Genomic DNA, 24,841 nt, shown 5'->3' with positions numbered 1-24,841 from the left:
AACAATAATGCTGTAAATAATACTAAATAATTAAAGTGTGTGTGTGTGAGAGATGGATTTTTAAAGTAGCTTTAACAATTTTTCAGTCATATTGCTACAATGTCTGCAGCGTAACAGTTTATAGTCATGTCTAACACTGGGGCATCATGCTGCAGACATGTAGCATCATGTCTCACCCAGACACGTTATCCTGACACCAGGCTGACCAGTTCTAACACTAACCTCTTAATGCTGAATGCCAAGCAAGGCAGCTTTTAGTACCATTTTTATAAGTCTTTAGCATGACTCGGCCGGGGTTCTAACCCGTGACCTCCCACATCATAGGTGGACACTCTAACCAGTTAATTAAATTGCAACTATAGATACACTTTATAAATTAGTAATAATAAAGCAAATAAAGGGAATAAGCTGCAATTTGAAAAGTACTTTTAACTTGATAATACCTGCACTGACCAGCTGCTTCTTATAAAAGGGAAACTTCACCAAACTAGACACTGTTCGGACCAAATATTTTGGCTGATTTATAGAGGTGGCCAGTAAGTAGAGGTTTTATTTGCATAAGAAGAGCTTTATTTGGAGCAATATAAATCACAAGTCTGCAAAAGCTGGCTGGGTTAAAGAAACTGCCAGTTTAAGTAAGTTCATCTTTGCCAGCCATCAACCCTTGTCATATTTAGCTAGCTGGACTGAATCAACTGTACCACTATCTGATTGGATGCAGCTGAAATAAAATGATCCAATCTGATTCCTTTTTCCAATTAAAGAGGGAGATTGTTGGGAATAATCACAGCAGGCTCCATACACACACAATGATACATGTCCCACGTAAGTAGCTACGATTTAGACATTTTAAGTAACTTCTAATTCTGAGTTAAAGACTTTATCGGACTTGCCTTATTGTATACATAACAGGTCACATGACATACTCTCTCAATGGTTAATTGATTTTGCTTTCCATCAGCAAGGACCCTCTTGTCTGAAAAAGGTCATTTACTCATAACCCCATTTCAGCTGGTTAAATATGCCATGGGTTGAGGTGGATCAATTATCCATGGGTCATGGAGATGAGAGAAGTTTTAAAAAACTTCAGTGTATCTAAGAACTGTGAATGTTGCTACTGCCATCTGTTCTTAAAGTTGAAATGACAAAACAAGTACCATATTTACTCATGTAAACGGCAAATAGCACAGACCCAAATTTACCAATGCTAATATGCTAGCAAATGAGGTTTAATATTGTTCGTTACTAGTTAAATGATAAGTGACACAGGCGGACCTGGTGGATATGTTCTGGCAAATAAGGATTAATATTAAATCAATACTAATTAAATGATAAGTGACACAGACTGACCTGGTGGGTTATTATATGCTGGCAGATCAGGTTCAATATCATTCAAACAAAAAATAAGTAGCACAGACTCTGACCTGACAGACAGTATGTAACAGCAGATCTACATTTCTGACAGCTGGGTACATGCTATCGATCAGGCATGTGCAACTTTCTTCAGGGTGCAGGCTGGACAAGTGATTTTTAAAGTCACCCCCTATCGTGTAAATAAGTAGATAATGCCGGGTCGTTGGTCATAGATTGCACATGCCTGCTATACCTAAAACAAATACTGAAACATTAAGAAAGGTCTTACCTCATTGTAAGGGGAGAAGACAAACTGGAAGATGATAATGAGGCCTATCAGGGTAGGTTGACTGGAAAAACCAAAGGCCGTGAACAACACCTGCTTATGGATCAGCAAGGAGAACACAGAAAAACAGAGGAATGTGTTCACCTGTGGAAAACAAACACATATTAAAGCAAAGGGTCATGTAAGGAGCCTGTTGACATCACTACAAGAATGAGTTCAAAGAATAAACCACATATTTATCCAAAAGGTCCAAAGTGCATGAACAGAACCTGTTGATTCCAGGAAAACACATCTGGAAAGTGCTATAAATCATAATATTGTTGATTCAATTAAAACACATCTGGAAAGTGCTATAAAGCATAATATTTTAGCATCATTAAATTTCAGGACATTTTTCATTTGAGCATATTAACAACATACAATTTTAGCAAATTTATGATGCATAAATATTATTTTTAGTGGCAGTTTTAACCTAACCTGATAAAAAGTGACATGTGCTTCCATGTTATGCTGTGTTTAAAGTGAGCAAAAAGAAGTGTAGTGATTTCATTCCGACACGAAGTTTTATCAAACAACTCTAAAAATGAAATGTTACCAATGAGGGGTTGTTAAAATAAATTGATTGAATTGTTACCATTGAGGGGCTATTAAAATAGATTGACATGGAAAATACAAATTCAATCATCCTTATATATTGTCAATCTTTTGTCCATGACATACATAAATAGTCAGAACTGTTTCATTTAAGCATACCATATGTACATGGTTATGAGTCCAACTGCAACTGCACAGACCCAGATCTGCCATTGCATAATGCACCAGGTGATCTGGATTTGTGCAGTTTCTTATGAGCATTTAGTAGAACAAACAACACAGACCCTGATGTGCTGGTGCATTATGCTACAGCAGATCAGGATCTTTCTTGTTTGCAGTTTAACTCGACTTAAAAGCAAGTGTATATGGTACATGTAACAGAAGTGATATAAAACAAATGTGCCCATAGAACACAGATGACCAAGCTCCATCTGAATGAGTGGTATCTGAAGTTAGAGCAATAGTTCTGGTAGAATGCATGCATCTAAAAGTGAACATTCATATAAACATTGACAAAAGATAAAAAAATGAAGATGACCATTGAACAGTGTTAATCATGTCTGCCAAGTTCCAGGGAAGTAATACAAAGTTGTAGAACTAGTTGCCCATACAAAATTTCTCAGATACAGTATGTACAATTAACATCTAAAAATGGAATAACTAGGAAAAAATGCCAAGTGAAATAACAGTATGCACATGCCATTGATGTCTGTTAAGATTGTGCACTTTGTAAAATGTTGCACTACTAGTTGTACACATAGAGTATAATGACACCAATAATATTTTTTAATCTATACCTATCAATTTTCTACCCAAGAATGAGCCAGAATTCTATGATCAAATTCCACAAGTAGGTTACTGTTATTGGTTTGGGGTTTAATGCTATTTCTTAGCACAAGATAGGCTATACATAGTGGCTGTATTATTGGTTTGGGGTTTAATGCTATTTCTTAGCACAAGATAGGCTATACATAGTGGCTGTATTATTGGTTTGGGGTTTAATGCTATTTCTTAGCACAAGATAGGCTATACATAGTGGCTGTATTACTGGTGGCAGAAGAACCTGGAAAACCCCAGTAAGAATCACCAACCCATGGGAAGCTACTGGCAGCTGTCTCACATACCAACAATGGCCAAGCCTAAGACTTCAGCCCATGTAGACAGAGGTGAGGTGGCAGTGACTGGTAAAGTCCATGTAGACAGAGGTGAGGTGGCAGTGACTGGTAAAGTCCATGTAGACAGAGGTGAGGTGGCAGTGACTGGTAAAGGCAAGGCCTTTATACCATATCAGCTACACAGGGCCCCTCCATAATTAGGAAAACGATGTTGTTATTTTCTGATCCCATATTAGCATAATCTCAAGCAAGGATGGAGCAAATGTTTCTTGAGGTTTTCTGGTTACAATTGGACAAGTGTGAATAACAATGCCATAGCCTGACTTGACATAAAAATAGAAATGAGTAGCATTCTCTTTAACAAATCTGTATCATCAGTTTCAGCTATTTGTCCAATCCTTTTGTAAATAACTGTCAAAATAATGCTGTCATTCCCAGGCCAGTTCTTAATTGAAACCTCTCACAATGTCCCACCAGAAACAGTTCAAAATGCTATCAGCCAGGCCTCAGACAGAAACTTTCCTAGTTACTCAGTTGGTGAAATCTTGTGATGCAAAATCTGACAACTGCACAATAACTGTAAATCACATATATAGGTCTGCTGCCCCCTTGTATCAAAGAACTAGTGTTATTAAGTGATAGAAGTGAAAATGACTTGATACACATGCATCCCCCTTGTATGAAAGAACTAGTGTAATTAACAGTGATAGAAGTGAAAATGAGTGTTGATACACATGCTTCTTTCAGAAAATGACTGTTGATACACATGCTTCATTCATAAAATGACTGTTGATACACATGCTTCATTCAGAAAATGACTGCTGATACACATGCTTCATTCATAAAATGGCTGTTGATACACATGCTTCATTCAGAAAATGACTGCTGATACACATGCTTCATTCAGAAAATGACTGTTGATACACATGCTTCATTCTTAAAATGACTATTGATACACATGCTTCTTTCATAAAATGACTGTTGATACACATGCTTCTTTCATAAAATGACTGTTGATACACATGCTTCTTTCAGAAAATGACTGTTGATACACATGCTTCATTCAGAAAATGACTGCTGATACACATGCTTCATTCATAAAATGACTGTTGATACACATGCTTCTTTCAGAAAATGACTGTTGATACACATGCTTCATTCATAAAATGACTGTTGATACACATGCTTCTTTCAGAAAATGACTATTGATACACATGCTTCTTTCAGAAAATGACTGTTGATACACATGCTTCATTCATAAAATGACTGTTGATACACATACTTCTTTCATAAAATGACTGTTGATACCCATGCTTCTTTCAGAAAATGACTGTTGATACACATGCTTCTTTCAGAAAATGACTGTTGATACACATGCTTCATTCATAAAATGACTGTTGATACACATGCTTCATTCATAAAATGACTGTTGATACACATACTTCTTTCATAAAATGACTGTTGATACCCATGCTTCTTTCAGAAAATGACTGTTGATACACATGCTTCATTCTTAAAATGACTGTTGATACACATACTTCTTTCAGAAAATGACTTTTGATACCCATGCTTCTTTCAGAAAATGACTGTTGATACACATGCTTCATTCATAAAATGACTGTTGATACACATACTTCTTTCAGAAAATGACTTGATACGCATGCTTCTTTCAGAAAATGCCTGTTGATACCCATGCTTCTTTCATAAAATGACTGTTGATACACATGCTTTATTCATAAAATGCCTGTTGATACCCATGCTTCTTTCATAAAATGACTGTTGATACCCATGCTTCTTTCATAAAATGACTGTTGATACACATACTTCTTCGTGAAATGACTGTTGATACACATGCTTCATTCATAAAATGACTTGATACACATGCTTCATTCATAAAATGACTGTTGATACACATGCTTCATTCATAAAATGACTGTTGATACACAAGCTTCATTCATAAAACTAATATTCATATGCATATCAGCTGTTCCAAAAAAATTTGGTTTATGACTTAAGATGAAGTTTGATCTGAAAGGTTTAAGTGTTAAGCAATTTCTTTATTTTTCAATGAAGTTTTAGTATTTTATTAATTTATCTGCAAACCAATAGGTATACAACAAAATTATTGTTATTCTAATAATTGTATCTTGACTGTTAGATCACGTCTTGTTGTCAGCATTAGAAAATCCAGATCATGACTTGATGCTTTGTATCTTGTAATGATCTGGATTTTCTGACGCTGACAACAAGACATGATCTAGCAATCAACATTGCATTGCTGGGATAATATATATATATACTGTGATATATATATAGGGTTAGGGTTAGGGTTATATATATATATATATATATATACAGTGGAACCCTTATAACACGATAATTGGGGTCCCAAAAATTGGATCGCGTTAATAGCGGGGTCACGTCAATGCAGGGCTTTATAGTATTTTACTTTTTCAGAGAACACTTGTTAGCACATATACGTGTATTCACGTCTAATGTATATGATGAATAGGGTATCAAAGCCATTTACTATCATGCCGTCGTGGCATGCAGTTCATCCATAATGCATGTAATTCCTTTGAAAAACTGCACACAGATTTACAATATTCAAAAATTTTGTCCAAGATTATTGTGTTTGAATTCAACGTCTAATATATAGCATGAACAGAGTATTGACACCGTTTACTTACCGTCTGATATCGTACCATTGGGGCTTGCAATTAATCCAAAATACATGTAATTCGATTGCAAAAACTGCATACATATTTAAACTATTCAATAATTTTGTCACAAATCATTATGTGTCTGAATTCAATGGGAAAAACTAACAGCAAAATTAAGTTAAGAAACACGAAGCACGTGTAAGGTTCATTACGTTCCAGGGTCTATGAATGGTGTCTGTACAAATTTCATACTGCTAAAGTTTTCTCATATGCATTCCCTTGTACATTTATCCATTCTAAACTTCCAATAATTAATGCTTGTATGCCCATTCATTTGAATGACTACAGCAAGAATAATTAACAATCAACACATGCTTTCAGTGTGCATTTACCTTTTACTTCAGATTTTGTGAATATCGAAAGAATCGTGTGAAAACTACTTTACTAATCATTGTGCAAAGTGTAGAAAATGACTTGCGTTTGTGAACTTGCTTTTCTATAACGGTAAAATATTTCTATAACAAATAGGAAATTAATAACAAGTTCATAAGCAAACACCATACACATGTAAAACCTGAGAACTAAGTGCAGTAGGCCCGCAAAGGTCACAAGTCACTTTTAAAGAATAATTTAAGCTGAACGCATGTATAATTTCATACCCTTTCAATTTCCAGCTAATATAGCGAATATTATTTAATGGTCAACTCATTGCGTCTAATAACACCATCAAGCTCCGCAAACATGTTGGCAGCTTTCGATTTTTGATGTTTATTAAATTGTGAGAATCTTTTATCAACCACTCCATTGTCTGCTGCTTGGTTGTGTATGCAGTTAAAGAAGAACCACATGTCGGCTATTGTTTGAGCAACGATTGTATGCAGAATTAATTGAAGACAATCACAAAGACGACTTACTGGCTTTACTCATGGATCAGTAATAAGTAACATTTCCAATAATGTTTATTTTGGCATAACACTTCAAGAACCTTGCACAATTGTTAAATTTCAGAAGCTATGCCACGATCATATCATATTAAAATCATTATGCGATGTATTCCCCAAAATGATAATAAATGTTTTACACACTATTTCTCATACTAAAAAAAATAAAATTCCCGTTACAAGAAAATTACACAGATATTTAAAATTTCAGGAACCACACCGCGATCGTATTATATTCGAATTCATACGCCATCTCTTCCCCAAAATGATAATAAATTTTTTATGCACTATTTCACATACTTTGAACAAATTATATTTTTTCATGTGCAAATGAATTTACGAAATTTTGGGAGCCATGGCATGACCGTATTATATCCAAATTCGCGTTATTGCAGGGCGCATTATGTTGGGGTTGCACTGTATATATGTATCTTTTTGTGGATTTATATTAGAGCAATTTCTCTTATTTAACAGAGGTTTGTACTATGCACTATATATTAATACAAAGAGTGGATAAGAATTCATATGAAATTTATGAAACAAAGTAATTGGTATCTTTCTGTTGTTGTTGTTGTTATTGTTGTAGGGTTTAACGCCATTTTTCATCACAAGATAGGCTATACATGGCGGCCAGTATAATTAGTGGAGGAAGAACCCTGGAAAACCCAGGGAAGAACCACCGACCCACGAGAAGCTACTGACACGCTTTCTCACGTACCAACATTAGCCGAGCCTAAGACTCGAACTCACGCAGACAGAGGTGAGATGGCATTGATCAGTAACGATGAGCGCTTTAGACCACTCGGCCACACGGGGCCCCTGGTATCTTTCTGTAAAGCCTGAACAGTACAAAATGAGAAAAGTATTTAATGAACTTCTTCACTTTCACACAAACTGATTAGAAATATGACCATTTCTAATATGACAAAACACAATTATTTCAACAGAATGATCTCTTAACAATTTAAATGTTTAAAGCTAAAAAATTTATCACATACTTGTAATATACACATTTATATCATGTTGTCATAATTATTAAATTTAACCTGTACCACATCGTAATTAATAAACTTAACCTGTAACACATCATAATGTAGCAGACTTAACCTGAACCTGTACCAGATTATAATGTAACAGACTTAACTTCTACCATGTCATAATGTACAAGACTTAACCTGTACCATGTCATAATGTACAAGACTTAACCTGTACCATGTCATAATGTACAAGAGTTACCCTGTACCATGTCATAATGTAATAGATGTAGTAGACTTAACCTTTACCATATCATAATATATTTCACTAGTACATAATGAAATGAGTAAATACAAAATCGTTTAAATAATACCATGTAAAAAAACTCTAATCAAGCTATTGCTTGTCCACATCATTGTTAATAATTCCATGTGATAAATTCTGATCAAGCTATTGCTTGTCCCACATCATTGTTAATAATTCCATGTGATAAATTCAAATCAAGCTATTCCTTGTCCCACATCATTGCTAATAATACCATGTGATAAATTCTAATCAAGCTATTGCTTGTCCCACATCATTGTTAATAATTCCATGTGATATATACTAATCAAGCTATTGCTTGTCCCACATCATTGTTAATAATACCATGTGATAAACTCTAATCAAGCTATTGCTTGTCCCACATCATTGTTAATAATTCCATGTGATAAATTCAAATCAAGCTATTGCTTGTCCCACATCATTGCTAATAATACCATGTGATAAATTCTAATCAAGCTATTGCTTGTCCCACATCATTGTTAATAATACCATGTGATAAATTCTAATCAAGCTATTGCTTGTCCCATATCATTGTTAATAATTCCATGTGATATATACTAATCAAGCTATTGCTTGTCCCACATCATTGTTAATAATACCATGTGATAAACTCTAATCAAGCTACTGCTTGTCCCACATCATTGTTAATAATTCCATGTGAAAAACTCCAATCAAGCTATTGCTTGTCCCACATCATTGTTAATGCAGTGTGACCCTGCTACAACACGGTAGTTGGGAGCCATAAAACCTGACCGCGTTATATACCGAACCATGTTATATGCAACGAAGTCAGTTAGCTGAAGAAAATGTACTCCCCCCACAAAAAAATGGGGGGGGGGGGGTAATAAATGCGGGCGGTAAAATACGTGCTTCGTCGGCACAGTTACCAATCTTAAATTGATGCATATTAAATGAGAAATACACCTTTAGTGAAAACAGAGAAGACATAATATAATAGTTTACTTTATTTAGAGAACCATGAATTGGTACATATACGTGAATCCTGTTTATATATAAATGTCTAATGTATAGCATGAATAGAGTATCAACACCGTGTACTCACATGCGAACCTCATCATATACACTGAATCCACAATACAAGTGATTCCATCAAAAATATGCACATACACAGCTTTAAAATATTCATTAATTTTGTAACAGGTCATATTGGTCTGAATTCTGTGGAAAAACATAGCATAATCACGTAAGGAATGACGAAGCACATTTACTTTAAAGTACGTTCCAAGTCTGTAAAAGTTAGTTTGTGTTTTAAGCCGCTGTTGGTAGTGTTCGTAAGCATAAACTTTATCCCTACAAAAAGGAAACTTTCACAGCACAGTTAACGTGTTCCAGTCATGTTGGAAAATGCACAAATCCATCAGATTCCATGTTTTTTATTTAAGTTTGGTACTGACTTCCTTTGAAGAAAAGTTCTTTGCTGTTATTGAAAGATTGTAGTCGGCTTTCTTTGATGAAGGATGCATGCACGATTGAAGTCACTGCTAAAGGACAGCTTTGCAGAACCAAACGAATGCCCATTTCTTATTGTGGCGGCAACATCAAATAATTGTACTGCATGACTGAGACTGGTATTTTTTCCATTTGCTGAGTACATTTTCATAACAGTTGGTGCTTCAAAATGTAATCTGTTTCCTTTGAAATTTCAGCAAACTATTTTATCTGGGTACATTTTTCAAAAGGAACTGGCCGTCATTTAGACTATTCTAGTTACTGTCCCTCCATGCCTACTGAATAAACCAATAACTAAGATGCATTTTTTTTTTATTACTTTTTTGGTAGCAGCGTGATGCTGCCTTCCACGCATGCATCTGAAAATTAACAAAGCATCAATGGACGATAGAGACGCAGGTGTTCTGATGACAGGGATTATTACAGAAAATATGAGTGTTCTGAAGGATTTAATTCTGAGTGAAACGAAGAGGAATTTTACTTAACATCCACATACAAATGTCAGTCTATGTAAATATATTAATTACTAGCGAGCAGCCGAAAATCCGATGAAAGATAGATTATGAGACAATGCCTCGTCTGGTTGATCTCCATTACCAGAAATGTCAACAACAAAAAAGCAGATATCTCACAACATACAGTACTCATGCAAGATGTCAGGATAAGCAGATTATGATATAACAATGCACTGTTTAGATGGTTTATCAATATGGACAAAGAATTTGTATGTAACAATAGATAAATTTCAGTGCATTTTATATCCAGTTTGCGGCTTCCTTTCATAAGGGCCTCTGAATTTCTGCACTCCAAACCAATGGTTGTATATAAAAGTTTAAACAACCAACAATGTCGCCAACAAATAAAAAAAGCCACATGGTATGTTTTGTAGCCAATAAGGAAAAACAATCCAAGTTTGCGACATTGGCGAAGACCTACGCGACCCCAGAATAAACTTTTTTTTCATTTTTTCTTCTTCTTACTTTTAAGAAGAAAAAAAAATACTTTTTCGCATACGAGAAAAATACATATAAAACTTCAAAAGCCAAGCCACAATCGTCCTGTATTATTCATACATGATCTCTTCCCCAAAATGATAAGCAACTTTTTACTTTTTTTCGTACTTTGTAAGAATTTTGTTTTGTGCACAAGAAAAAAACATGAAATTTCGGGAGCCATGCCACAACCACGTTATATCCAAGTTCGCGTTTAATGGAGCATGCTATAGCGGGGTCACACTGTAATACCATGAGATCAAGCTGTTACTTGTCCCACATCATTGTTAATAATACCATGTGATAAACTCTAATCAAGCTGTTACTTGTCCCACATCATTGTTAATAATTCCATGTGATAAATTCTTATCAAGCTGTTGCTTGTCCCACATCATTGTTAATAATACCATCTGATATATTCTAATCAAGCTAATGCTTGTCCCATATCATTGTTAATAATTCCATGTGATAAATTCTAATTAAGCTATTGCTTGTCCCACATCATTGTTAATAATTCCATGTGATAAATTCTAATTAAGCTATTGCTTGTCCCATATCATTGTTAATAATACCATCTGATATATTCTAATCAAACTATTGCTTGTACCATATCATTGTTAATAATACCATGTGATAAATTCTAATTAAGCTATTGCTTGTCCCATATCATTGTTAATAATTCCATGTGATAAACTCTTATCAAGCTGTTGCTTGTTAACTCTCACCTGACTAATGATAAGGTTTTTGATTATGTGTCCATGCTTCCAATGTCCCAGCTCATGGGACAAGACAGCTAGTACTTCATCATTATTACATCCCTTTTTGTCCTTCTTTTTTTCCTCTTTCTTTTGTTCTTCCTTCCCTTTTATTCCTGCTATGTCTCCTCCCTCCAATGACTCACTGTCTTGTTTGTCTTGTGTCGTCTCTGATTCAGCTGGTGCTTGGATCTCCTTCTCTTCTGCTGCCTGTAAATTATGTATATATGTAGTCAAACCTGTCCCAATGGTCACCTTTATATAGCAGTCACCTGGTCATAGCAGCCATTCTAATTTCCCCCTGGCAAACCTCTTATATAAAAGTCATGTATATAATGATCAACTGCTTCTGTGGTCATGGGCCAAGTGTTTCCTAAACAAATAATGTTTTTTAAATGGTGTTTTAAGCAGTCAGTGGAGCACCAGCTCTATGTAAGCAAATTAAACTTGTGTTTGAGGAGGAAGCCATTGTTTAGACACAGGGAATAACACATGGATCCATGTTTATGATTGGGTAACATATCTGAAGAAGAAAGAAACAGAGTCAAAGCAATTTATTTGGTAGATGGTAGGAAATGCAGTCATGCAATCACAGCAGAAATAAAAGCTGCCATTGGTGACAGTGTGACAAGTACTCTTGGAAATCTTGTTTTTTATATCTGATGAAAAAAGTTAATTTATGAGGAGAGATAAGAATTCATCCCATTTCATTAGGGTCAGGTGTTCCTAATACATCAAGCTTTTTTAATTCCCTACTAATTGCAGGCCTTGTACATAAGCTAACTTTTTGACCCTGTCATGCTGAGTGACAGGTTAACTCAAAAGTTTTTTGGGGAAATGAAAACACCTGTTCCAAATCTGAATTATGCAAGTAGGCCAAATATAAAAGTCAGTCCTCTGTTTTGCAGTCATATGTAAGCTGTCAATTTGGAGTGAACTTTGTGATTCGTCATATTGCACAGCTCAAAAATGTGAACTTAGTGCTTTGTCAAATTGCACAGCTCAAAGATGTGAACTTAGTGCTTTGTCAAATTGTACAACTCTAAGATGTGAACTTAGTATTTCATCATGGTGCACAACTCAAAGATGTGTGATTTATTTTTCAGTTTTTTAAGCCTCAGTAATTATTTAATTTATCGGATTTAATTTATTGGATAGATTAAAGTAAGCAGGATACAGTAATCTTGTGTGAAACATAAATTAGAACAAAATATTTTATGACTTTGTTGAATAGTGAACTAAATTAAATGAGTCAGTAGTAATACTGCAAACTAGTGTCAGGTAATAATAATAATAATAATAATAATGATAATAATAATAATTATAATAATAATACTAATAATGATAATAGTATTATGTGCATAGTATTTGTTCAAAATCAAAGTCCAAAAGGTGAAGTTTCATGCAAAGATCACTTGTGTATAAACGTCAATTTAATCTTTTCTCAAGAGTGGTCACTACTGACAAGTTTGATTGTACACTCTGACTGTACATACTAATTATATATATATATATATATATATATATATATATATATATATATATATATATATATATATATATATGGACCTGGACCTAGAACCAGAGACTATGCATTATGGATCTAGAACTGATGACTGGATACAGAAGACACTGAGTCCAGAGACTCTGCCTTATGGACCTAGAACTGATGACTGGATACAAAACTGATTACTGGATACAGAAGACACTGAGTCCAAAGACTTTGCCTTATGGACCTAGAACTGATGACTGGATACAAAACTGATGACTGGATACAGAAGACACAAAGGCCAGAGACTATGTCTTATGGACCTAGAACTGATGACAAATACACAAGACACTGAGTCCAGAGACTCTGTATTATGGACCTAGAACTGATGACAAATACACAAGACACTGAGGCCAGAGACTATGTCTTATGGACCTACAACTGATGACTAGATACACAAGACACTGAGAATAGAGACTATCCATTATGGACCTAGAACTGATGACTAGATACATAAGACACTGAGGATAGAGGTTGCATTATGGACCTACAACTGATTGGATACAGAAAATTAACATAAACTTTAAACTTTCAAGGAGTCTTTTTTGTGAAATACAGTTAGTTATTGTTTTGAGTTGATATTAATAATAAATGTTGAATTCAAAACTAAAGTGGCTTATGTTTGACTTTTGCAGGATCAATGAAATTTAGGCAAGATCAGTACAAGTTAGCTGAAGGTGATCCTGTGGGTAAAAATGAATCAAGTCATTAGTCATGAATTATGTATGTAACAATTTGACCATGCTTGTGTATATATGAATTCATATGTAACAATTTGACCATGCTTGTGTATATATAAATTCATATTTAACAATTTGACCATGCTTGTGTATATATGAATTCATATGTAACCATTTGACCATGCTTGTGTATACATGAATTCATATATAACCATTTGACAATGCTTGTGTATACAAGAATATGTATGTAACCATTTGACCTTGCTTGTGTATACATGAATATTTATGTAACAATTTGACCATTCTTGTGTATACATGAATATTTATGTAACTATTTGACCATGCTTGTGTATATATGAATTCATATGTAACCATTTGACCACGCTTGTGTATACATGAATTAATATGTAACCATTTGACAATGCTTGTGTATATATGAATATGTATGTAACCATTTGACCATGCTTGTGTATACATGAATATTTATGTAACAATTTGACCATGCTTGTGTATACATGACTTTGTATGTAACCATCTGACCATGCTTGTGAATACATGAATACATATGTATTGACCATGCTTGTGTATATATGAATGTGTATGTAACCATCTGACCATGCCTGTGTACACATGAGTATATATTTAACCATCTGACCATGATTGTGTATACATAAATATGTATGTAACCATTTGACATGATTGTGTATACATGAATACGTATGTAACAATTTGACCATGCTTGTGTATACATGAATATGTATGTAACCATTTGACATGCTTGTGTATACATAAATATGTATGTAACCATTTGACATGCTTGTATATACAAGAATTTTATTCTGTTATATTATTCGGACTTTAAGAGATCTGACAGATTTTTACCTTCCCTACATGCATTATGTGGAAGACAAGGTATATGTAGCTTGGGGTGATAAACTAATTTTATTTAATAGTCACCTACTACTAATGCACTGCATACCTTTCTGGGATGAAAGTCCCGACATCCAAACTAAAACGTTTTGTCTTCCAATTAGTAACACACGAGAACAAAAGGAACAGACCCATATCCATACATGCCAGCCTCATGGTCTGGAGGGTTTTCTTCCAAAGATGAAAGTGTCTCCCTTCCTCCACTGAAATCTCCTGAATATTAAAATTTAATTAGCAGAAAATTCCACACAAAAAATTTTCAATTTTTCTTTCACATCGTGCTTCCAATTTAGTATACAGGGACACTCCTGAGGTATGTGAAGAAATTCATCCCCACATTCATAAAGCTCTAAGGGACTTCAGGTGGACTGCAACTATCCCATCACCCAGGTTAAAGATATGGGAGCGGAAGCATGTCTGAATGGCAGATCTCAAACTTGGAATACCTCCTGGCCCAGGTAAAGCCAGAGCTATTTCCTGTGCAATTTCAATAGAGATGACCACGTCAGAAGGCCTTATGGCATTCCTGACAGAAGGGAAGTCGTCATCTGAAAGTGTTCTTCCGAAAGTCAGTTGTTCAAAGGCAGAAAGGTCAGTTATGAGTCAAAACTTTATGCCTTTCTCTACAAGCAGACAAATTTGGGAATAAAAACCTGAAACCTGGACATCTATTACCCACTCTCGACTGTTCCCTTCTGCAGAAAGGTGCACCTCTTCTCTTTAGTGATCCAGTTTGTATTGGTGAAAGAAGATGGGGTTCATGATAAAGGAAAAGTAAGTTTGCTGTACCAAAGTTGATAGCCCTCCATTTTGGCAGAAAGAACCTACATGTCAGCAATGCTGAATCAACCCTGAAAATGGGATAGCCAAACCACCATGGGGATGCTGGGAAGAGACAGACATGATAAAAAGCAAGTAAGTCCCTAGGGCCAGCTCCCTTGTTCCAGGGGAAGAGGGACTATTCTGAAGACTTCCTCATTTGTCTTTTCTGGCCACCATATCTTTTGAACGACAGATGAGATGGAGGATTAAATTGACAGTGCTCTGAAGACTGCTTGAAAAATCTGAGCAAAGGGCCTAAGGGGCAGTCAGGATGAAGATGCTTCTTGACCCGTTTTTAACAGATCTGGGGTGACATTAAGGAATCAGAGTTGTTGGTCCCTGAAATCCTAACATGTCATGGAAGGGATAAAGCCTCTGAAAAGCATGTCAGACATGGTGCAGACCTTAGAATGTTTTTGCTGATTTCTAGCAAGACCTTGGAAGTCTCTAAAACAATGTCCCTGCGGAAGTCAAGTAGCTCTGCGGACAGTGTGATAGACATGGGGACCAACCACCCCTTCTGCAGCCTGGCAATCTAATCCTCAAGACAACTTCTGTAAAAGTACCAGACTATTGTTGAATGCTGGAGCAATAGAAGGTCTGGATGTGAATTTGCTGCTACCCTTCCCACATCATCTCTCAAAATTGAATCTTTTTATCTTTGAACCTCATTCTTCTCCAACACCTGGCACAAAAAGTTGGAGGTTGCCAGGGACCCAAACAGTGGGAAAAAAACCATCTCCACCTGTTCCTCAGCAAACGTGTTGGAGTTCACCAACACAGAAAGAATATCATCCTGTGCTTGCTCCTGCAAATAGAAGGACTGTTCTTTCCATTGTCTCTCTGCTGTAATAGGGATATTTCTATATTCCACAGCCCCTCACTGAGGGAGATCAGACTGCCTTAACTAAGGAACCCTCTTGAAGAATGAAAATGCTTCTCATCCTTTTCAGACTCTGCGTATCCCTCCCCTTTTTTATTTTTCCTGGATGGAGAAGATGAGACTGCTCAATAACCCGTAATGACTATCCTGTCTTGAGGCCAAGGCAGTGACATCCATGATACCATGAATGCTTCCCCTGTCAGATAAGTAAAGGCCAATTCCCTATCCCCATCACGATAGATCTGTAGCCAGGAGATGGTGGGTGTATCAACCATATCTCTGTCCCTAGACCAATAAAGGAACTTCAATGACCAGTGACTGGCAACTGGTAAGCAGGTCACCAAATGCTGGTCCGGTGACACTGATCTGATGAGTCAACTCACATCAGAACTATTTATTCAACATCACTGTGGTACCTTCTCAGGAAAGTTTGATTTCCTTTTCACCTTAACTGAGACTGCACCCAAAGGGTGGAGGTGTGACTCACTCGAGTTTCTCCTCACTTGGAATGGACACTGAAATGAACCCACACTGGCACTAACAACACTGGATTAAGCATCAGGGATCCTTGGGTCACCATCTAACTATGAAAGTCTTACTATTATTACTGTTACTAGTTGCACCATCTGAATTATTCCTAGAGGGAATTGTCAAAAGAAGACAAGGAAGTCCCATAATTCATCAATCCAAAGACAGCAGATTGGACAGCCATCCAAGCTCACACAACCCAGTGTACGCTATGCATATTGGTGTGGGTCTCAAAGGGCCTTCTAATGCCCATACATACCCACACCTTGGATATAAAGGCCTTCTAATGCCCACACATACCCACACCTTGGATCTCAAGAAGCCTTCTTATGCCCACAACTAACCATGCCGTGGGTCTCAAGGGGCCTTCTAATGCCCACACATACCCACACCTTGAATCTCAAGAAGCCTTCTAATGCCCACACACCTACTAATGCTTTGGGTCTCGAGGGGCCTTTAAATGCCCATAAATACCCACACCTTGGATATAGAGGCCTTCTAATGCCCACACATACCCACACCTTGGATCTCAAGAAACCTTCTTATGCCCACAACTAACCATGCCATGGGTCTCAAGGGGCCTTCTAATGCCCACACATACCCACACCTTGACTCTCAAGAAGCCTTCTAATGCCCACACACCTACTAATGCCTTGGGTCTCAAGGGGCCTTTAAATGCCCATAAATACCCACACCTTGGATATAGAGGCCTTCTAATGCCCACACCTACCCACACCTTGGATCTCAAGAAGCCTTCTTATGCCCACACATACCCACTTCTTGGATCTCAAGAAGCCTTTGTATGCCCACAACTACCCATGACTTGTGTCTCAAGGGGCCTTTTAATGCCCACACATACCTACTTCTTGGATCTCAAGAAGCCTTTGTATGCCCACACTTACCAGCACCATGGGACATTATATTCTGAAACAACAGTGCTGGGACATTATCTTCTGACAAAGAATATTCATTCAAATATATTATGAAAAAGAACATTCATTCAAATATATTATGAAAAAGAATATTCATGCAAACAATCAACAAAAGCAGGAACTAAAAAAAGGTAGGTAATACTTACCCTATCACCAAAACAAAAAGGGAGTACACAAACTGTTAAAGCAACTCTTCACAATGACACCTCAAAACCACAAATTAACACTTAAATTTTTAGCACTGACTATGGGGATTAACTCTCGATCAATGCAAATTCTAACAAAAACGCCAAAAATATGCTTTTGAACTCAAAAAAGGGCAATTATTTGTCAAGCCAATTTGCATGTCTATTATGTGCAAACATCCAAAGAAAAGAGGAAGAGTATTCCATATGGGTCTATGACACAGGAGCAAGACTTAAATGTGTTCCTTCTGTTCTAATGTTCTAAAACATTCCATACTAACTGAAGAACAGGATGTTTCAGTTTGGACATGGGGAAAAGGTAAGTAATGTAATAGTGGCAGGTGTTCTATTACTGCTACTAAACAGCAGACTATAATATTAGAAATATGCACTAAGGATAGACAAATGTACCTGTCCATCTCCAGAACTATCTGTTTCATTTTTGGCTACCTTCTCACTTTCAGGAACATAATCCTCCAGCAGAGTGTCAAATAGAACAATTCTTTTATTCTTAAAGAACCCATAAAAGTAAGCATTGCTGTGTGAGGATCTCTTGGAACCTAAAAGAAATAACGTACAACAGAAAACATTTCTATTAAAAACAAAGAAAATTTATTTTTCAAATTAACTTGATTAATTGAATACTAAATGAAAATTAAGAATAATATATACATGAATTTTATATTAATTTCACTTATGACCATTTATGTGTTTATATCAAACAAGCTGGTAGTTAAACAATCAGAAATTATAATTTTAAAAAACAAATTTGCTGCGTCATTTTCATGCAAAGAGAATAGTCTTCTGGAAAAATAGATTGATAGATAAGCTGCCTTGCTATCAGATATCATAAACACTAAGAAATACTAAGCCAAAGATAATAAACAATAACTTAGCCAAGATTACAAACACTATTACAAGATCATAAACACTAATAAATCCTAACTTAGCCACGATCATAAACACTAAAATCATAAAAACACTAACAAAAACTAAGCCAGGATCATAAACAATAATTCTTAGCCAATATCATAAACACTAACTTAGCCACGATCATAAACAATAATTCTAACTTAGTCAAGATCATAAACACTAACTTAGACACGATCATAAACAATAATTGTTAGTCAAGATTATAAACACTAACTTAGCCACGATCATAAACAATAATTCTAACTTAGTCAAGATCATAAACACTAACTTAGCCATGATCATAAACAATAATTCTTAGTCAAGATCATAAACACTAACTTAGCCATGACCATAAACAGTAATTCTAACTTAGTCAAGGTCATAAACACTAACTAAGCCACGATCATAAACAATAATTCTAACTTAGTCAAGATCATAAACACTAACTTAGCCACGATCATAAACAGTAATTCTTAGTCAAGATCATTAACACTAACTTAGCCATTATCATAAACAATAATTCTTAGTCAAGATCATAAACACTAACTTAGCCATGATCATAAACAATAATTCTAACTTAGTCAAGATCATAGACCCTAACTTAGCTACGATCATAAACAATAATTCTTAGTCAAGATCATAAACACTAACCTAGCTACGATCATAAACAATAATTCTTAGTCAAGATCATAAACACTAACTTAGCCATGATCATAAACAATAATTCTTAGTCAAGATCATAAACACTAACTTAGTCAAGATCATAAACACTAACTTAGTCACGATCATAAACAATAATTCTTAGTCAAGATCATAAACACTAACTTAGTCAAGATCATAAACACTAACTTAGCCACGATCATAAACAATAATTCTTAGTCAAGATCATAAACACTAACTTAGCCATGATCATAAACAATAATTCTTAGTCAAGATCATAAACACTAACTTAGCCACGATCACAAACAATAATTCTAACTTAGTCAAGATCATAAACACTAACTTAGCCACGATCATAAACAATAATTCTAACTTAGCCACGATCATAGATACCAACAAATACTAAGCCAAGATCATAAAACACTAAGAAACACTAACTAAGTCAAGATAAACATACTCATACACAATTGTGTTCAACTGTACAGTATTAACCACCGTCACGACACTAGGAATTTTATACATGTTTCTTGATCTAAAATAATACTTAATTCTTGCCAGTTCCAAAAACTAGGAATTTTATACATGTTTCTTGTTCTAAAATAATACTTAATTCTTGCCAGTCCCAAAAACTAGGAATTTTATACAAGTTTCTTGATCTAAAATAATACTTAATTCTTCCCAGTTCCAAAAACTAGTAATTTTATACATGTTTCTTGATCTAAAATAATACTTAATTCTTCCCAGTTCCAAAAACTAGGAATTTTATACATGTTTCTTGATCTAAAATAATACTTAATTCTTCCCAGTTCCAAAAACTGAAGCATTTCTATAATGCACTGATAAATCAGAACTGGGCACATCAAACTAAATAAAATGAGTCCTGTATAGGGACTAACTCTTATGGCAAAAGATTCTTCAGGAATTTAAGACAATACCATTCTTCTTTATAATTGCTTAGTGCTGAGACTATCTCTATTGTACTTGATCAATAAGATTTCCAAATTAGCCACTGTAGCTTTCATACTGGATGCAAGATTGGCACCATTCCATTTTAATTCAGGACAAATTAAGCACCTTTAGATGACTTTTGATTAAAAAAAACATGTTGATATGAGAATTTGTTACAAGATTTTAAATATGTTCATTGTGGCAGCCATATATGAGATCAGATCTGGACCAGTTTCATTCAGACCCAACTAAATATCATAATTAGTCTTCTGAGGAAACCCCCTTGTCAATTATCTTAATTAGTCTTCTGAGGAAACCTCCTTGTCAATTATCATAATTAGTCTTCTGAGGAAACCCCCTTGTCAATTATCATAATTAGTCTTCTGAGGAACACCCTTGTCAATTATCATAATTAGTCCTCTGAGGAAACCCCCTTGTCAATTATCATAATTAGACTTCTGAGGAAACCTCCTTGTCAATTATCATAATTAGTCTTCTGAGGAAACCCCCTTGTCAATTATCATAATTAGTCTTCTGAGAAAACACCCTTGTCCATTATCATAATTAGTCTTCTGAGGAACCCCCTTGTCAATTATCATAATTAGTCTTCTGAGGAAACCCCATTGTCAATTATCATAATTAGTCTTCTGAGGAAACCCCCTTGTCAATTATCATAGTTAGTCTTCTGAGGAAACCCCATTGTCAATTATCATAATTAGTCTTCTGAGGAAACCCCCTTGTCAATTATCATAGTTAGTCTTCTGAGGAAACCCCCTTGTCAATTATCATAATTAGTCTTCTGAGGAAACCCCCTTGTCAATTATCATAGTTAGTCTTCTGAGGAAACCCCTTTGTCAATTATCACAGTTAGTCTTCTGAGGAAACCCCCTTGTCAATTATCATAGTTAGTCTTCTGAGGAAACCCTCTTGTCAATTATCATAGTTAGTCTTCTGAGGAAACCCCCTTGTCAATTATCATAGTTAGTCTTCTGAGGAAACCCCCTTGTCAATTATCATAGTTAGTCTTCTGAGGAAACCCCCTTGTCAATTATCATAATTAGTCTTCTGAGGAAACCCCCTGGTCAATATGACTTTCCATTTAGGCTGGGGTAGCAATAACAAAATCCTGAAGAAGGCAGCCATACTGGATGTAGATCGGCACCATTTTTGTTTAGTACTAAATATGATATCTTGAGAAGCCTTCAGGTAAAAGTCCAATGTTGATAGGATTTTCATTCTAGCAGGAGCAGCAATAAGATTTTCATGATAGCCACCATGGAGCCATATCAGATCATTACAATTTTTATTTAAGACAAACTAGACACCAGAAGAAGTCTTCCAGTAAAAAAAAAAAAACATGCTAATATGACTTTCTTTAGAGAAGGAGTAGCAGTAAGATTTTCAAGATGACAGGTGTTGTGACCATACTAAATTTCAGATTACACCATTTTCAATTAGGACCAACCAGACATCATAAGAAGTCTTTTAGTGAAAACCTCACGCTGACATGACCATCCTTTCAGACAGAATAGCTAAAACAAGATTATCAAGATGGCCACTGTTGTGGCCGTATTGAATGTCTGGGCAGAAACATATTCATTTTAAAAAAACTAGATATCATAAAAAAATCTTCCAGTGAAATCACCATGTTAATATGACCTTTATGAGTTGAGTTTTCAAGATGGCTGTCATATGAGATATAACTCATCATAGTGACATGCTAACTGCTACAAGTCAGCACTAACTGCTACAAGTCAGCACTAACTGCTACAAGTCAGCGCTAACTGCTACAAGTCAGCATTATCTGCTACAAGTCAGCACTATCTGCTACATGACTTATACCTCACCATAATAATAGACTAGAAACTACAAGACAGATAACTAACCTAACAACTACAAGAAAGATAAGTCAACACATTCAGACTAACAGCATGCTAAAACATCTTATTTGCTTGCCCCTTATTAAATACTGTAATTATTCTCACTTAAATGTCCTTTCCAACCCATTTTAAATTTAGAGGTACCTGTACCAGGTAAATTTTAAAAGGTTACAACTTTGGGGGCACCAACTTTAGAGGTTTCTGCTTCATATATTGACGAGTAAAATTTTTAAGATGCAAAAAATGGCAAGAATTACTATGTGACCACAGTAATGATAACTATGTGATTACAGTGATGATAACTATGTGACTACAGTGATGACAACTATGTGACTACAGTGATGATAACTATGTGACTGCATTACTTTATTCTTAACAGCATGAAAAATGAGCTACTGAGTGTAATTTATGTGATTTTGGCTGATCCCATGACCTGTTGTTCATCCTCAATATACACAAAACAATGACATCAATGTTCATTGGCTCCCGACTATCACAGTAGTGTCTATTTAACTTTATTGTTAATAACTGAGACAAGTGATGATCACTGCTTTATTTGAAGGCTAATTTAATTGTGATTCTTTGTTCTTCACTTGAGTGTCATGGGTGGATACCTTCAATTATATGAGGTCTTTACTTTCCATGTACAAAAGACATATAGTACATGTTGCCATATTTTATCCTGGGTTAAGCTGCCTGGTACCCAAAAAATGTATCAAATCACTTTCTGTACTTTTCAGTACATGATAATTTAAAACAAGTATGAAATAATCTTCTATTTTGTGCTCAAAATTGTAAAATTAGGAAGCAAGTATATTATATTTATAAAAAATACAAGATCAACTGCAAAAACACCAATTTTGCAGCAGGGAAAAAATTTGGATTTTTAAGTTAGGTTATTTTTCTATTAAACAACATCTTTAAGTGTCAGACAAGTCTCCTGGGTGACTACTAAAAGGCTGTGAAGACTATTAAGCTTAACCGCCAGTAAAAATAACTTAAAGTGACTGCATGACTAATAAGCTTACCCCTCCATAACATACAACTTTAAGTATCTGTATGACTAATGACTTACTATTTACTACACACAACTTTAAGTGGCTGTATGACTTATGGGCTAACCCTCCATTACAAACAACTTTAAGTGACTATGACTAATTGCTTAATATTCACTATATACAACTACGCACAAGTGACTGCATGACTAATGGGCTTACCTTCCACAACATACAACTTGGTTAGAGGAAATTCAATGCTAGCTGCAAGATCCTCTATTTTCTTCCTCAGGTCTCCTTCACGGAGAGGGGTGAACTTGTCAAACAATGGAGCTATGTAGTCAGGATATATGGTGATCAGAAACTGAAAAGAAAAGTTATCACTGCAACAGGATGAAGCCAGAATGGGATTGGATTTTAGCAAAGGGATTGGATTTTAGCAATGGGGTTGGATATTAGCATAGTTATTGACAACAATTTTGGGAATGAGATGTTTATTTGTAATGCAACTGAACAATTAATGAATCTGACACTACACTCATACACATAAAGTCTAGCAATAGATTTAACAGAATGATGCCACCAAGTTCAACAACTGATATAAGGAAATTATATCGTTATTAAATGGAACTAATAAGAGCGTGTAACTCACCAAGGATAATGAATGTATCAAATTTATACACATATATGACGATTATATGAGTCTGTCACTATATAATGTATCATATTTATACACATATATGATGATTATACGAGTCTGTCACTATACAATGTATAAAATTTGTAAAAAGAAATACGAATAATGTATGTTTCATCTACAAGTATGATGTATTTATTGATTTTCACTCATATAGCAATAATGAATGGTTGATTTCACTCATAGTGATATTGAATTATTGATTTCACTCATATAGCAATAGTGAATTACTGATTTCACCCATAGTGATATTGAACTATTATTTTCAGTCACAGTGATACTGAATTATTGATTTCACCCATACACTGATACTGGATTACTGATTTCACTCATACAGTGATAATGGATTACTGATTTCACTCATACAGTGATACTGGATTACTGATTTCACTCATACAGTGATAATGGATTACTGATTTCACTCATACAGTGATAATGGATTACTGATTTCACTCATACAGTGATACTGGATTACTGATTTCACTCATACAGTGATAATGGATTACTGATTTCACTCATACAGTGATACCGGATTATTGATTTCACTCATATAGTGAAACTAGATTATTGATTTCACTCATATAGTGATACTGGATTATTGATTTCACTCACAGTGATACTGGATTATTGATTTCACTCATATAGTGATAATGAATTATTGATTTCACTCATATAGTGATAACGAATTATTGATTTTACTCATACAGTGATGCTGAATTATTGATTTCACTCAGTGATGCTGAATTATTGATTTCACTCATAGTGATGCTGA

At 35.2% G+C, this 24,841-nt stretch overlaps 1 protein-coding gene across 3 annotated transcripts in view; it reads right to left on the bottom strand.

Annotated features, from left to right (window-relative positions):
• Positions 1 to 24,841, bottom strand: part of LOC149785987 (CAAX prenyl protease 1 homolog) — a 58,052-nt gene that overhangs the window by 1,583 nt on the left and 31,628 nt on the right. For all 3 annotated transcript variants that reach the window (XM_089976253.1, XM_089976254.1, XM_089976255.1), the window contains exons 7-10: positions 23,595 to 23,736; positions 18,389 to 18,537; positions 11,439 to 11,678; positions 1,643 to 1,783 (exon numbers count right to left, since the gene is read on the bottom strand). In XM_089976253.1, the coding sequence (XP_089832379.1) occupies positions 1,643 to 1,783; positions 11,439 to 11,678; positions 18,389 to 18,537; positions 23,595 to 23,736 (672 nt within the window). The remainder of the gene's footprint in view (positions 1 to 1,642; positions 1,784 to 11,438; positions 11,679 to 18,388; positions 18,538 to 23,594; positions 23,737 to 24,841) is intronic.

Source organism: Sinohyriopsis cumingii, chromosome 12, assembly GCF_028554795.1.
Source record: "Sinohyriopsis cumingii isolate HCF-2022 chromosome 12, ASM2855479v2, whole genome shotgun sequence".
In the NCBI taxonomy this organism is placed as follows: domain Eukaryota; kingdom Metazoa; phylum Mollusca; class Bivalvia; order Unionida; family Unionidae; genus Sinohyriopsis; species Sinohyriopsis cumingii.
Note: the sequence above shows the minus strand (reverse complement) of the source record. Positions and strands in the feature narration are given on the sequence as shown.